Below are 16,907 nucleotides of genomic sequence, written 5' to 3'. Positions count from 1 at the left end.
CCCCCCCCCCCCATTGACTCGTGTTAAATGTTGTGTTTTTACAAACAAATTTTATTAAACGATACGAAGGATTTTGTACAAAATTTTAGAAGCTTCAGTTATCAACATTTTCAATTAATATAGTGATTATTTTTGTTATCAGTTTGGTACTAAAAATTGTTGAAAAATATTGAGTTTATTTTTTAATTCAAATATTTTGTAGTTTTTTTCATTGCCAGTATACAGTTCTACAGCCACTTCAGAGGGATCTTTTTAAGGTTGAAAAGTTATCTAAGATCAACACTGAATGAAGTAATGTATTTTAAGAAATATTTTTATAAAAGTTAGAACATAACTATATTAGATTCTGAAGCTAGTGATTTTACAATGGTGTTTATTTTTTTAGATTCTGAATGGAACGATGAATGTATTGATTTTACAATGATGTGTTTTTTTTTTATTTTTTTTTGTATTTTTTTTTTTTTTGTGTCTGTCATCACCTTTTACTTTTTAGGACAGTAAAAGTGCTTGGATTTTCTTCAACAGTATCTTGTTTGATGGGAAAGTGAATCTAGTTGGTGCATTCGGGAGGTCAAAAGTAAAATTTCCAATAGTTTTCAAAAGCGCTGTGAAAAACAAAAGAAAAATTAAGGAAAAACGGGAATTTTTACACAAAATATTTGTTTTCGAGAAAATTGATTTTGGTTTTTGTTGTAACTTTAAAATAAATGACCGTAGATACATGACATTTTCACTGGTTGTTTATACTTTCATTTTCTATACATGATACAATTTTAAAAATAAATTTTATTTTAACAAATTTTGATTTGTTTTGAACTATTTAGGGACATTTTCAGTTTCCAATATTATTAGTTTTTTTTTCTATGAATGTCAATAAAACTTTATTTGTTGAGTAAAAATACTTGAAAATTTAATACAAGGCTCCTACTATACTGTTACAATGATATTTGAAAAATATTAAAAATCCTTAGTCACAGTTTTTTTTTATTAGCATTTAAAGTTCAAAAATTGACAAAATATGTAAAAATCAAGAATATTAGCAAATTATTTTGAGTTAAGAATTCGTAAACATTTTTCTTTTTAGAACTAATATTTTAAAATGTAATAAAAGATTCTTTATAGGATAATCTATCTTTACCAAAAAAAAAAAATGTCTATAAGAAACTCAAATTAAATTTTTATGAGCGAATTGAAATTCATATTTTACAACATTTGATATTCGCTCGATTTCTCATGTGACAAAATTCTTATTTTATGTAATTAAAAAACGAATTACCGTAGATATTTGAAAATTTCACTGAATGTCTATACTAGCATTTTCTATATACAAATAAAAATTTTGAAAATAATTTCACTCTTTTTGAGCTGTGTACAGACATGGTCAGTTTTCAATTTTTTTAGTTTTTTTATCTATAAATATCAATAAAGTTTTATCTATTGGGCCAAAAAGTGTGTAAATTTAATAAAAGGCTTCTAATATATTGTTACAATAGCAGTTGAAAAATATTAAAAATACATAGGCACAATTTTTTTTTATAAGCATTTGAAGTTGAAATTTTGACAAAATTTATCAAATTTAAAATTGAATAATTATTTTGTAGTTAAAAAATTATAAAATGTTCAACTTTTATATCTAAGGATTGAAAATTTAAAACAAGATTCCACTTAAATATTTAACTCTGTTACCAAAAATTCTAAGAAATACATAAGCACAGTTTATTTTTATAGTCATTTTAAGTTCGAATTTGGACGAAATTACATGTTAAAAAACCTAGAATAACTATTTTAGTTATTTTATTGTGATTGTATAATATTACTTGTGGGTACTTGAAACTTCTCAAGTATACTATTATATACCTATGATAGTATCACGGTTTGTTGTTGATGTATAACGCGTTATAAGTACCTACGACCTACCTAATGGATATTATGATATTCCTGTGTATATTATAGGTCAATTTTTTTTCAATACCATAGATATAAGTATATAATATGTCTTATACATGGAATGAGACCAAATGACTAAGCAACAAACATAAAATACCGGTTAGGTTTTTACTGTTTTAGACTGTTAATAATCAAGTAAATGATTATTTAGTATAATAAAACATGCATCAACGTTGAACTGAAAACCTATAATTTGTTTGTTGTAAATTAAAAATGAATTGTTCGAATACCTATAATATTAATACTTATTAATATTTACCTATACCTATGGATTTATATTTATTGTATAGGTATACCCTTAAAAAAAAAAAAAATAGGTCACTATTTAAACTTGTCTCGCTATATTATGGTACATATCCATATAATCCACAATGCAATATATATAATTATTAATTATTCATACTATATTGTTAAGAAAGTACATCACATATTCACATTTCAAACCAGTCACCTTGAATTATATTCATATTGAAAAAAATAAATGAAAATGATATAAACAAAATGGCAATAATACCGAGAATGGAAAATGATACATAGGGTCCAATTAACTCCAAACAAAAGTAAAACATGTTTAATTTATCAAGTACACCATGTGGATGTAATTTTTTATACATTACCTTCCTAATGAATAATTCATCATAAAAATGTGGCGTGACTATTAAAATAGATAACATGCAAAACGTATATAGTTTTTTACAAATCATTATTTAACCAAACCGTTATAGAGTTCAAAATTTCAGTTACCACGTGTCTATAAAAAATAAGTAGGTAAAAACATTTTTATATATTGTACTCGAACATATAGCCATAGCCCATAATATACAGTACCAAGCCCAGATTAAGAGGCGGGCAGGGGGCCATGGCTTTATTTAGGGTCTGATTTGTCTATTACTTTTTTCGTTATAGGCTAAATAACACTGCATAAATCGCCTAAAAAAAAAAAAATCTATGATTATTTAGCTAGGAAAAAAGCTTGTAAATTATAATTTATAAATAAAGTGATACATTATTCATTATTTATTGCTATACACCTTAATACCTAATATCTATATATTATATTTATTATAACAGGTACCTAATAGTAAATAATATACGATGTGTTTCAGGGTGAAGTGACCGGCCTATACGCCATATGAAAGTATACTAAAAATGATGAAGAAAAACCCTTCAAAGATTGAATCTAACTTTTTTATTTTTTTAGTTATAGGCATTTAATTTTTTTTTTATCAAAACCATGTGTATCATGCATTTATTTATGTATCTTCAAAACTTTTCAACATTTTGACGTACTTTTATTTTTATTTTAAAGATATTTAATTTTCCTATCAACTAACATACGCAATTAAACAAGAAATGTGCTAATTATTTTTATTAAATTAATAAAGTAGAAAAAAGTTGTCAAAATTTAGTATTTTTAAAAGAAAATTGTGCATTATTCCAAATAATTTATTATTAACTATGAGTTTTTGTTCTTTGTGTTATGACAACTAAAATTTACCGAATATTATAAAATTAAACGATTGACAACCAATTAACAATCGATACTCAATTCTAAGAAAACTTAGATTGTGACGATTAACAGGAGATATTAATATATTATAAATACTAAACTTTCAAGGTATTCTAGGTATTATTCAGTATAATTCAGTATAATTCAGTAGAATAAAACAAAAAACAAAAAACCCATAAAAATAATAAATTATTTGGAATAATACACGACTTCCTTTAAAAAAATACTAATCTTTGCCAACTTTTTTCTACTTTTTTAATTTAATAAAAATAATTAGCACATTTCTAGTTCAATTGCGTATGTTGGTTGATAGGACAATTAAATAGCTTTAAAATAAAAAGGGTGGGCAAGTGGGTGTCGCTCTGCAGTATAGATGTATAGTAGGTTACAAGTGGGTCACTGAAATGGATGGTGTTAAATTTGAATTCAATGATATATAATATCATTGTATAATAAAAACGATTCTGAGCGAAGACAGTCAGACAGCGTATGATATTACTAAGTATATTTGATGATATTATTGTGAATAAAGTAATTTATTTATATATAACCTATTTACACGGAACCTTGTTTTAAATTTTAAATCCTTAGCTATAAAGTTTGAACATTTTATACATTTTTAACTACAAAATAATTATTAAATTTTAAATTTGATAAATATTGTCGAAATTCGAACATTAAATGCTTATAAAAAAAAAATTGTGCCTATGTATTTTTAATATTTTTCAACTGCTGTTGTAACAATAAATCAGGAACCATTAAATTTTCACGCTTTTTTACCCATCAAATAAATTTTTATTGAAATTTATAAAAAAAAAAAAAATTTAAAACTAACAATGTCCGTTAACAGCCCAAAAAGAGTCAAAATATTTTCAAAATGTTATATAGAAAATGAAAATATAAACATTCGATAAAATGTTCAAGTATCTACAGTCATTTGTTTAAAAGTTGCACCAAAATTCCCGTTTTTCCTTAATTTGTCTTTTGTTTTTCACGGCGCTTTTGAAAACTACTTGGAAATTTTTACTTTTGACCCCCCCCCCCCCCTTCAATGTACTAACTAGATTAATTTTCCTATCAGTAAAGATACTTTTGAAGAAAATCTAAGCATTTTTACTCTCCTAAAAGGTGATGACAGACACAAAAATAAAAAAATTAAAATAAACACATAATTGTAAAATCAATACATTCAAGTTCCACTCAGACAGTGGCATATTTACGGGACGAGGTCCAATAATAATATTTCAATATTAATTCAACTTACAGACAATAATAAATAATAACAATATAAAATATCCAGACTGACAAACCGTCTCTACTCAGAATCGTTTTTCTTATACAATGATACCTATATTATATCATTGAATTCAAGTTTAATATAATCCATTATACATTGATCCATTTGTAACCTACTGTACAGCAGAGCGACATCTACTTCCCCGCTTTTTTTAAATTTGTTTTGTACATGTTATTTAATAATTAAAATTTCAAAAATTTCAAATCGTCTTATACATATGGTATAAATCGAAGCACTCCTTATGGAAGAAATTTTGTATACAGGATATAAAAAGAAAAAAAAAAATAAACACCATTATAAAACCAATAGCTTCCTCGCTCCGCTCAGAATCTAAAATTAAATCACTTAGATCTAGTCAAAATCAATATAGTTCATAGTATGATAAATAAATGATAATAATAATAATAATAATGTTAATAATCAAAATATCAATCAAAAAAATTCCAACGTTGAATTTTATTAGCCAAACATTTATAAAAACAGAACTTATACTTATCAATTATTTTCAAATGTTTTTGTTTTTCATTTATAATATTTTGCACTTCTATTTTAAAACTAAACAGTTATCACAGCTCACATTGGTATACGAAAAAGTAACGAACGAAAACTGAACTGCAGTAAAAGATATACTAAACTCAACAATTACCTATTAACAGTAGATACTGTACCTAATCAAGTATTTTAAATCAGCTTGATAAATCAAGAACATTGCGAAACTAAATGCTATAAACACATAAATATAATACAAAGCTTTACCGATATAGTGTAGGTAGAATAGAGGTCGTGTTTTATTGTTCACGATGATGATAAACAAACTTGCTTATTATTGCTTATCGATCAGGGATCGTTAACAAAATCCATCATTATCGTAATTTATATTATTATCGAAACATAATATCAGAGTCCAGGCATAGAGTAATATATACTCTATGAGCCCAGGCTACCTTATAATTATCTGGGTAATTAACATACCACACACCACGGAGACCCCATGAAAACGAAATAAAAGTCTACTACCTAACCAATATATAGTGGGACGCAATTCGTGTATACCTTTTTTACGGGACGCAACTAAGGTGCCCCGCCGCTACAGTAACCTCTCTAGACACCTACTGGCTACTGTACAGCATAAACGGCAGGTACTGTAGGGCGGTACTCACACGATGTAGAGAAGATAGAAGATATTATCTAAAAAGGCACAGAAATTTAATGCAAGGCTTCTGATATTATATTATTACAATAGCAGTTGAAAAATATTAAAAATACATAGGCGCAATTTTTTTTTATAAGCATTTGAAGTTCAAATTTTGACAAAATTTATCAAATTTAAAATTGAATAATTATTTTGTAAATAAAAATTCATAAAATGTTCAACTTTTATATCTAAGGATTGAAAATTTAAAACAAGATTCCACGTAAGTAGTTAATTCTGTTACCAAAGAATCTAAAAAATATATAGGCACAATTTTTTTTTATAAGCATTTAAATATCGAATTTTGACAAAATTTATCAAATTTAAAATTGAATAATTATTTTGTAGTTAAAAATGTATAAAATGTTCAACTTTTATATCTAAACAGAATATAACAGTATATAAATCTATTTATTATATAAGTAATAATAATATGTAATTATAATGATAAACCTCCCCGTATTAAATTCCTGTCTACGAGCTACGGCACTGTTGGGGGATATGGTTGAGTTAAACTGATGATGACCTATGTGTCCACTAGCCACCCCCAATTAATGAGAAACCGGAAGTCTGACACTCGAATAAAAAATAACAAAAACAAAAAACAGTGCTGTGTGCCGCCTTTGTAAAGTTGTTTGTGAACAGTAATCAGTAGTATTTGGGAACCTAGTAGGTAAATTACACGGTACACAGAGGATGGCAACCACAAAAACAACGCATCGTAATCATTAATATGACAAAATAGTCAAAATAGAACTTGATTTTGTCGTACACAACAAGCATAGGGGCATATAGGGGGGGAGGCTTTAGGGCCCCCCAAACATTTCCTACATTTTGTTTTAAGCTTATTCAATATTATCAAAGTAAGGCTTTAACGCCCCCCCCCCCCCAAAAAAAAAAAAAAAAACAAACACTATTTGCGCCTATGACAACAAGTTACAATTATTAACGTCTAACGATTTACGAATATTAACAAGTATGAACTATGAAGTAGGTTGTATTCAGCAGCTGTACTGTTGTAGGTAACATCGTATTGTCGTAACAACAAATTAGTTATGACAATTTTGAATTTATGACAATGATAATAACAACAACTGAACATAGAAGTACAGAACATTGAACAACACAATAACATTAGTACATTACAATACCGACGGACGAAGCACAGAGCTTTCGATAGCCGTCAGCCGTGACTTACCCGTGTTGATTTTCGACCAATGAGGCATTGCATATTTGCATCGCACGTCATGCGTCGCCCGGACCACGGCTCCGCCACTCTGTTGTTGTTGTAGTCTATGCCGCCGTGGTAGCGCGGCGCGGCGCACTTGTTTATGTGCCGAACAGCTGTTTATCAACAACAACAAAGACTCGTGCGACGGCGATCGTGTCGAGGGCCGAAATAGGTTTCAGTATAGTAATAATAATATTACCATTTACTATTTATCATTATTATTACAACAGTTTCGTTTTCGTATGCGCTGCACTACTGCACTTCGCAGTCTACGCTTTACTATAATATAGTGATTGTGCAAAGCTCGCCACACACATCGATCATAATTAATTAGTGTATTGGAATTTGGATTTATTTTCCGTTTTTCTGACGTTGTTGGTTCGTATTACGCGCGTTCCATGAGACGAACGTCACTGTTTATCGTCCACTTTGCAGACGCCGCCGCCGTCGGTTATCGTTATTGAGGATCGGCTGTAGCCCCGTGGGGACGACGGACGCTATGAACCGCTGTCCCGTGATGAGCTCGCAGTACGACGTCGAGCGGCGGTCCCAGTGCCCGGCGGCGGCGATACATAAGCCGTCACCCGACACCGATGACTTGCACGTTTGTGAGCGAATCGTCATCATGTTCATACAGCTCAAGAACTACCTGGGCTCGTATTGGCTGGTCCCATGGTTTTTTGTCTACATCTACCCCAGCATACTTGTCTATGAGTGAGTGTAATGCATAAAGTTAATGGTTGATGTTTATCAGGTATACAATCTAAGGCCAGTGACGTTGGACACATTATTTTTTGGCCTATAGCCCATACATAAGTTTGAGTCAGTGTGGTATGTACTTGTTAGTCAATGAAACAATCCATTATTATACTAGCAAAGGAGTTTCTGATATATGGACATCGTCCTTATGAGATTTTACTATTTGGTATTTTTCCTTAAATTAGTGATTGATGGCATCTCTTTTCTTTAGATTCTATTTGTAATTTTTTCATAAGTGCACTAAAATATAATATATATAAATTGTATAATATATATGTAAATAATATTACATTAAAATAGCATAAATGCAATATTATTACCTACTTACCAATCTTTTTGTTTTTAATATAAACGAAAATATTATTTGGACAAGCTCCAAATTCTATACAAAAACAGGGAAAATATGTTCAGTATCCTATAAGAACAGTTTTAATTGCCATAGACTTAATTTTAAACCATGTCAAAATATTTGATTTCATATGCCTAACTAATTGTATAATAGCGTGTTACATAATATCCATAAACTATTTTACAATTACAATAATTAATTTAATTATCAATATGTCAATATTTAATAAGCTATCCATATTTTATTATGTTTTTACTAAAATAATAATGATACATTTGGCTTTTTTCAATTAGTAATATTATAAATGATTAATCATATAAGTATTAAGCAAAGTATTATTATTGATGAGTACCGATCCCACCTACTTAATGTTTTGTTTTTATTTTTTTTTATATTAATAGGAAACAACAAACAGTATCCTTTTGCATTGTCATAGCATGAATTCATAGAAATATAGGTACCTACTAATTTGTTTTAACTATTTATCTACTAAAATGTTTTGAATCATTCAATTATTGATTACAAACAAAAAACCAACTTAAAAATTGTTGACCTATTCTTTGGGGCGTTTCCCAATGAACGGAAATATTGGATGCAAGTTGGCAAGTAGGGTTAACAGAATAATTGTCCCAAGGCCAAAGGCTATGTATTGGCACTATTATTGCAACTACTTAACGAAAAACAAAACAAACACTTTAAAATAGTGTTTTTAGAAAAAATAAAAACTATATACATTCCTACATAATTGTTTTTGTTATGATATCCAGTTAGATGTTCTTATAATATGTATATACACTTTTCATGCAATTCTATTTAATACTTTGTGTTAGCAACAAAATTAATATTATTTTGATGCATAATTAATAATTTTTAACACATTAGAAATATTGTGGATTTACGCTCTAGTATTGTATTGAAAAGTATTTAACATAAAAGTAACAAAATAAAAAATAGCTATCTTAGAACTAGATTATAAATTTATCGAGATCTTTAATAATCAATTAATTTAAATAGTAAATATCTAATTCATATAGAAGCATTTAGCTAAACATTTTAGTAGACAGTAAGCAATTGAAAATAACCAAATAGAAATTCTTGGGTAAAATTAAATTAAATTATATTTTTTTCCTAAACATAATTCAATGAGATTTGTATCTTAATATAAGTGATGAATATTGAAAAGAAGTTCAGGTGTATCTAGAAATAATTGAATAAGACAAATTAATTAGGTATTTAAAAATATAAATAATTGGTAATAAACGGTGCAAATATCATTTAAAATTGCCAACATTATAACATAACCCAAGTGATCTTGATTTGATTACCATACATCACATAATTATAAATAGTATTATGGACTTTGGACTATTTAGTTAAGCTTTCACCAAATATTAAACAATACTTTGAATAAAAGTAAATAAGTTATAGGTATTTTATTGTTTGAATTGTTAATATTATATACTCTTTTTTCATACATACACTTCTGGTTACACTTCAAGTTTAATAAAATATTATGATGTTAAACAAAGAATTTCATAATAAATATATATTGATAATACACACCTACTTAATAAAATAAACCTTTAAATTTGAATATTTAACTATATGACCTATAGGTACCAATTTTCTTCTTTTTATGTTTTATCCTAAAAAAAATCATAGATACCTAGGTACTATGTATTTTTTATGTAACATGTACATTTTTTTTTAATCTTAATGTTGTATTTTATTTTTCATAATAAAATAAAATATTTCTTGTAATTTATTTGTTTGTAAAGAAATAAAAATGTATAATTGGATATTGCTTATGTAGTTAAATTATTTTAAGAATTCATATATTATATCACCTATGTGTTTGACTTGTGATGTAGTGACACTAGCGCTACAAATTATTATTTGTAATACAATTTTGTTTTACTTGATTTTGGCAAAGATTTTATTTTTAAATATTTTAGATTTAAAAAGAATAAATAATAATATAATAAGTACCTACTAAGTTATTAGTCTCATTGTGTCGTTAAACTAATCGGTTTATTTTTATTTAATACATTTTTGTTTTATTTTTAGATCTTATGGTTTTGTTGGGCCTTTTGTTTATTGCAACATTGTTCAGATACTATTTTTTATTGTATTTGAATTTTGGGATGAAAGTTTTAATTGGACACCATTACATGATACGTATGTAATAAGTATATAAAATTATCTAACTATAATGCATTTAAATAAAAAAAAAATAATCATATTTTTTGAATTGTTTTTTTAAGCGTAAGAATATACTCATCACAAATTCTTGGACATCAACTCATAACAAAAAGTGTTGATGAAATGGTAATGTATTAATATGAATTTATTATTCAAAATTTAATACTAAGCTAATTTTGTTTAGATTTTGTTTTGTATTTGGGTTTTCTCTTGGGCTGCAGTCCCTTCTATATGTTATGCAAATGAACATATATTTGAATTACCTATTGATCGTCTGGAACGGTTAACTTCATATTTGTCCATGATGACTGTTACATTCATATTGGGTAAGTTAACTATTTATTTTTTTACATTGATGCAATTATTACTTTGATTTTCACTCTTATTGCATAATATTTTTACAGCTTATGTTATCATTTTACTTTGGATTGACATGAATTTGTTAGAAATAAAATCAAGTATAAATAATCATAACACAAATTCAAAAGTGTCATTACATAATTATGACCTTATAGATGATTTAATTGAACCTGGTAATATAATTGGCAAATATATAAATTATTACCTGTATTTTTATCTATTTTTTTTTTATTTTAAAGACGACATACCTGATTTGGAAACTGTATATGAAGATATCTCTATTACAAATGAGTTCAAAATAGAAAACACATTTCTGGACTTTTCAGAAGCAGTAAATGAAAGTAAGTTATCTACTGTTTAATTTAACAATGCAAATCGTTTTATTTTTTATTTATTTTATAGATATTATTGAAAGTGAAGAATTTCGTAATTCTAGAATAGTTGAACAAGGTGAAGAAGCCAAAGAACAAGAAATGGATGTTATATCTTTGTCATCAAGCACATTAAGTGACTTTGATGTAATAACTGAGGAAGAAATAGATTTACTTAAGTAGTGTTTTTTTTCAAGAATATTTCATAGTATAAAAATATTGCTTTTTGTAAGCAAATAAATAATAAAAAAAAATTAATATTTTGGTAATTAAATCTTAGATGAGAATAATTTCTCTTTAGACATTTGATCCATTACATTGAAGCTTGTGACATAATATTATATTAATTTAAGTTCCTATTTTTTATGTTTAATATACAAACATAAAAGAGAACTTTTTTTTAATTTGCCTTATATTTATGAAAAGTCTTAGCTCAAATATTGTATTCCATGTCATTTTTAATTAATGCAATTAGAAACTTATTAGTTTCTATAAGCTGATTCTATATGAATATGACTAGTTAACTTGTACAGTATTCTTATTTTTGATGGCATGTTCTCTTATGATAATTATGTTCATCATATATTTATGTTATTTGGTTTTTCTTTTTTTTTTAATCATTTAATACCACCGTAAATTGAACAATTGATCTCAAATTTGTATTAAAAATAGTCAAAAACATAATAGTGTCATTTTATAATCAAATTTCTATTATTCATTGAATGAAAACCGATATTTTGGCTTTTACATGAACTGATTTCATACTTAAACATTGTTTTATTACCAAGCCATATTATAAGCATTATATCTGAATGCTTATGATAATTTTGAAGAGGTTTTGTTTGTTTATTATCAAACTATGTCAACACAACTAAAACATTTATGCTATTTATTTAAATAATAAATATTAAATAACAATAAATATATTTTTTTTATACATATTTCTAAATATTAAATTATCTTAACAATTGAGTATAATATTTTATGTTGTCTTATTAAGTATATATTATAGTGTGTTAGATTAAATATTTTTATTTTTTTGAATTTCAAAACAAAATAATAATTACAACATGCTTGTGAAATTAGATTTAACTATAAATTCTATTTTTATCTTGGTTTTATTATGTTTTCATACATTATGCAGTTGTTATATACCTATTTATTTCAAAATTTATTTTTAACTAAAATCTAAAAAATCAAATTTATTGATGAATTATATCAAACATTGTAAATCAATGATAATTTTTCTTGTTTTTTTCTTGTTTTGTACAAGTTAGCATTTAATTGAAGTAAAATATTTTATGAGAGACAGTGGCGTTACTACGTGTGCAGTGATCAGAGGGGGGAGGGTTACCCCCCTGAAATCAACCTTCTTCCCAAAGAAGAATTCATTTTTTTAGTGGTATTTATTTGGTTAATTATAAAGGTAAACTAAAATATATCGATTCCCCCCTTAAACAAATGCTCTCACTTAGTCTTGAACGACCCTCAGTTTAATTCACCAGCTCCGATTTAACTACTGTTGGGAGCAGAAGTCTTCATATGACAAGTTGTTAAACAATACCTAAATGACAAGTAGATACTCACATATTTCTTTTCGATTTGATTGTTCTCATAAAATATCTAGATACTTTCAAGTTTAAGTTTGGAGCGAGATAAAGGTGCATGAAGTACCTAGCTGTTTCGTCGGCGGTGGTATACTTATACCTATTAAGTACACATACACGTCTACACTCTAGAATCTAGATATGGTACTGCTAGGTTTCACCTGAAGAGTCAATGTTTACATGTACTTATGTTAGTTTTCATATTATTTTGGGCTTAAATTTATATTTTAGACTTAAAATAAATATTTAATATTAATAATGCCACGGACATATTTTATAACAAGTCATTTTTTTTTCCAAATCCAACCTTGTAACGATGAATTTAGGCATACGCCAATACGCCATAATGTTGCCACTTAAGTCACGCTGCTTTATTTATTTTCCACTTAATATCCTTATGACTATATCATAGGAACGTATAGTAGGATAAAAAAGAGAGTTCAAGAACCTCAAAACTTAACCTATAACTTTCAACCACAAAATTGACTTGGAACCCTATCATGCATCAGTCACGTATGCAATATATTTTATAGTATCGTGGACGTCACGCAAAAATGTAATAGTTGTATATAATTTTTCGTAAATCATTCATGGGTCAACTCTTGGGGGGGGGGGGGTCATGGGGTTTAAACTCCCCTCATTGGCTGTCTTTTTACGCACCGGTTTTTTCGTGTACCGATGTCCAATAGCCTCTTTCAGTGGCGTACCCAGGATTTTAGAACTGTGGGTCTGCCTTACTTACGAGAGACCACTGTGTAGAAACCTTGACCAACTAGATATTACAAAGTCGCCCAATGGACTCGCGATTTAACTTATTAGTTATTTACATCACATGTTGATACCAACATTAAATATAACTATATTACATGAGTCATAACATATTTTTAAGTAAATTGTAAAATTTACTTACACGCTTTAATATTAAAGCTATATTTAATTAATTGTTTTTTTTATTTGTTGCATTAAAATGTATGTTCAATTAAAACTTCTTTGTGCAGTTGCACTGCTGACTGGAAGTGTATAAAAAAATTTATACAAAGTATATAAATTTGGATACGAAGAAACCATGTCTCGTGATATCATGAACTTCAATACTTCATTTAATTTTTAAGGTCCAGTTATTCCAGTTTCAATAGTTTTGTCATACACTTGTTGGTAAACTATATAATATAATGAACGGTATTCCACTTCTATATCAATTCCATCTAGGTCAACTTCATAAAATCTTATATAATATATCTAACATATTTTTATACTTGTGTTTTTCGAATTTAGGTAGGTACATTATACGTTGATAGTTGAAGTTATAGCCTTCCAAAATTTGTGATTTTACGTTTGTACCTACTCATGCGCGCAACACTACTATAATGTCGGGTGGACGACCTTCAGTTTGGCTACTTAAGGACCGGAGCCTGCAGGTGAAGTGACCCACTACTAAGAGGAAGTGATACCGCATGTGTTGTCTCCGTCTTACAAGTGCATAACATAGAAAATTATACACAAATGAGAACACGTTTAACTCCGTTAGCTTACAAATTAGAGTAAATTGACCTCTTATAAAATCTAAAGGTAAGATTATCATCTAGATAACCTCATGAGCTTTTTATTTTATTTTAATTGTTAAGCGAGTTATTTTAAAATACTCAAAGCTTGCTTTAAAATTAAAATATAATAAAAAGCTCATGAGGTTGTCTAGATAATATCTTAGATACCTACGTCATAATAATATGGCTATTGAGTATTCACTATTGAGTATACACTATACTTTACCAACAACGAAAAAAGATTTCATAACAAAATTATGGGTATCGTATATCAATCAAAATAGACATTTGATCGTACACAGTCAGTTAGTCGCGTGCGGACATAAATACATATTAAATATTAATATTGTCATTATCTCGACCGACTCGATCGGACAACGGAGAAAAAACTGATTACGTTATAATCGTTGAATTTCGCGTGAACGACAATATACGGTGAAATAGATTCTATTTTTATAGCAGTATCGTAAATGACCATGTTAAACATTTTCGTTAAATAATATGAAATTTTCGTTCATTTTGTTCTACTCTGCCCAGTGGTGGATAGGCCCATGGGGAAAAAGGGATTTTCCCTGTGGGGCCCCCGTCTATGTTTATGTTGGGGGCCCACTCGGGTCTACACATTGTTTTTTTGCACAATAAAATATTCACCAAATAGGAATAGTTTAAATTTAAAAAAATCCGTAAACAAATTCTTGACTTGTGGTATTTTTAACAATATAATAATACCACAAGTCAAGAATTTGCTTACGGATCTTTAACATAGTATTTTAAATTTTTATCGTTAATCGAAGACCGAAATATCCTCGTATGTTTCCCTAACCACTGAGCTACACGTGTTCTGCTGAGCGTATAATTTGCTATGTTACGCAATTGTTTGACAGAGACAACACATGCGGCTATCACTTTCTATTAAGTTTACCTGTAACGTTATCCGTCTGCCCTCGATTTTATTGCCCGAGAGCAGCGCAGTGAGGGAGTGGCCACGCAGGCACGTAGGTATCCAGGGGGGGGGGTCCATGGGGTCTGGACCCCCGACATTTTTGTGTACCGGCATACAAAATGATTATCATTATAATTCAAATTAAAATAAAATACGTGTTATTCAAAAAAATGTTATTGTATTGTGGTACAAAAGTAAACCACTATAGAACGGACGAATTATATCGCGGAGACCCGACGGCTGTCACACTGTCACGTCAACAACGTCATATTATAATAACGTCAATTATTATAGAAAAATATTATCGCAGATATGTGATATTTGTACATATTATCGGAAATCTCGTATTGGGTTTCATAGTTTCATGAGATATTAATCGTACATGAGTAGACTACGGATTTTAAAGCAATAAAAAACTAAAAAAAAGCAATAAAGCTGTATAAATCTTTCAAATAAGCAATAAATATAGGTTTTAAAAAAAAATATTTATCACAAAAAAATTATTAAAATTATTGATTAGTTCATTAAATTATTAAAAAAGGTATAATAAATTAATTTCCAAGCCTGCTTCTCCGAGTTTTCTTTCTTCCACAATTATTAATCTGTAAATTAAATTTATTCTATTTAAGATAATTTATAAAAAAGGTAGGCAAGTGAATGTCGCTATGCTGTACAGTAGGTTACAAGTGGGTAACTGTATAATGGATGGTATTAATTTTGAATTCAATGATATAATATCATTGTATAAGAAAAACGATTCTGAGCGGAGACGGTATGTCAGTGTAGGTATAAGATATATTATATACTTATCTATGGTATTAAAAAAAAAAAATTGACCTATAATAGGTAGGTACCTATAATAAATTCCAAATTAATCATATCACAATATCAATTAGCAGTGGCGGATTTAAGGGTTCAAAGAAAGTCGGCAAATCAATAAGAGGGGCCTCCTACAAAATGTATCAGTAACACACTTAGGGCCGTTCTTACAATGTCTGGTTAAAGTTAACCGACACTTAACCGGCCAAATTCTGCCGGTAAAAAAATCTGTTATCAGTCGGTTAGCGTTAATCGACACTTTACCGGATATTGTAAGAGCGGCCCTCACCCCCATTTTACAGAATGTAGATTATAATCAAAATGTAGCTTGACAAAAAACCATGCAATTATAAAAAAAAAAGTGAAGCCATAAAATTATAAAGGTTTATTTTGAGTTACACACTTCACTTTTTGTACTACAGACAATTTTAGGAGCTGCTATATACACAAAAGTCGATGATAAAATTACCATTTTATATTATAATTCACAAAAACAATAATGATGTGTGTGTATGTTTCTGTGGGTGATAGACCGGTCGGCTAGGTTGGCGAGTGAATTGGTGGTGTGGAGACAATCACTCGTTGCTTCTATTTATAATTTTATACTTAATTTATTAATAATAATACAAATATTTTAAATTTCAATCAATACTTTATAGTTATAGCAATTGTATAGCAGTTGTAAGAAACAAGGTCCTAACCCGCTAAATGTATAAACATAATAATATGAAAAACATAGTGCAAACGCATTAAATTCACAGCCCTGTTTACCACAT

At 28.1% G+C, this 16,907-nt stretch overlaps 2 protein-coding genes across 4 annotated transcripts in view; one reads left to right on the top strand and one right to left on the bottom strand.

The window, feature by feature from the left end:
* Positions 1-7,232, bottom strand: part of LOC100575760 (lipase member H) — a 35,242-nt gene extending 28,010 nt beyond the window's left edge. The window contains exon 1 of one of the 2 annotated variants that reach the window (XM_016802238.2): positions 7,145-7,232. Coding sequence is in view for 1 of the 2 variants with exons in the window: in XM_016802236.2 (XP_016657725.1) it covers positions 7,145-7,195 (51 nt within the window). In the remaining variant the exon portion in view is untranslated. The remainder of the gene's footprint in view (positions 1-7,144) is intronic. The other variant, XM_016802236.2, reaches the window with a different exon arrangement.
* Positions 7,230-12,527, top strand: LOC100162984 (uncharacterized). Of its 2 annotated transcripts, XM_016802227.2 has the most exons (8): positions 7,230-7,555; positions 7,613-7,891; positions 10,353-10,463; positions 10,550-10,613; positions 10,672-10,813; positions 10,892-11,020; positions 11,087-11,188; positions 11,250-11,484. In XM_016802227.2, the coding sequence occupies exons 2-8, from the start codon at positions 7,677-7,679 to the stop codon at positions 11,399-11,401; spliced, it is 915 nt and encodes a 304-aa protein (XP_016657716.1). In that variant the 5' UTR covers positions 7,230-7,555; positions 7,613-7,676; the 3' UTR covers positions 11,402-11,484.
* Positions 12,528-16,907: the final 4,380 nt, after the last annotated feature.

This window comes from Acyrthosiphon pisum, chromosome A1 (genome assembly GCF_005508785.2).
Source record: "Acyrthosiphon pisum isolate AL4f chromosome A1, pea_aphid_22Mar2018_4r6ur, whole genome shotgun sequence".
Classification (NCBI taxonomy): domain Eukaryota; kingdom Metazoa; phylum Arthropoda; class Insecta; order Hemiptera; family Aphididae; genus Acyrthosiphon; species Acyrthosiphon pisum.
Note: the sequence above shows the minus strand (reverse complement) of the source record. Positions and strands in the feature narration are given on the sequence as shown.

Excerpts from the sequence above, each read along its gene's own strand:
- LOC100162984 (XM_016802227.2), top strand. The coding sequence starts at position 7,677 with ATGAACCGCTGTCCCGTGATGAGCTCGCAGTACGACGTCGAGCGGCGG. Across the intron at positions 7,892-10,352 it reads CCCAGCATACTTGTCTATGA|ATCTTATGGTTTTGTTGGGC; the intron begins GTGAGTGTAATG and ends TTTTATTTTTAG. Across the intron at positions 11,021-11,086 it reads AGATGATTTAATTGAACCTG|ACGACATACCTGATTTGGAA; the intron begins GTAATATAATTG and ends TTTATTTTAAAG.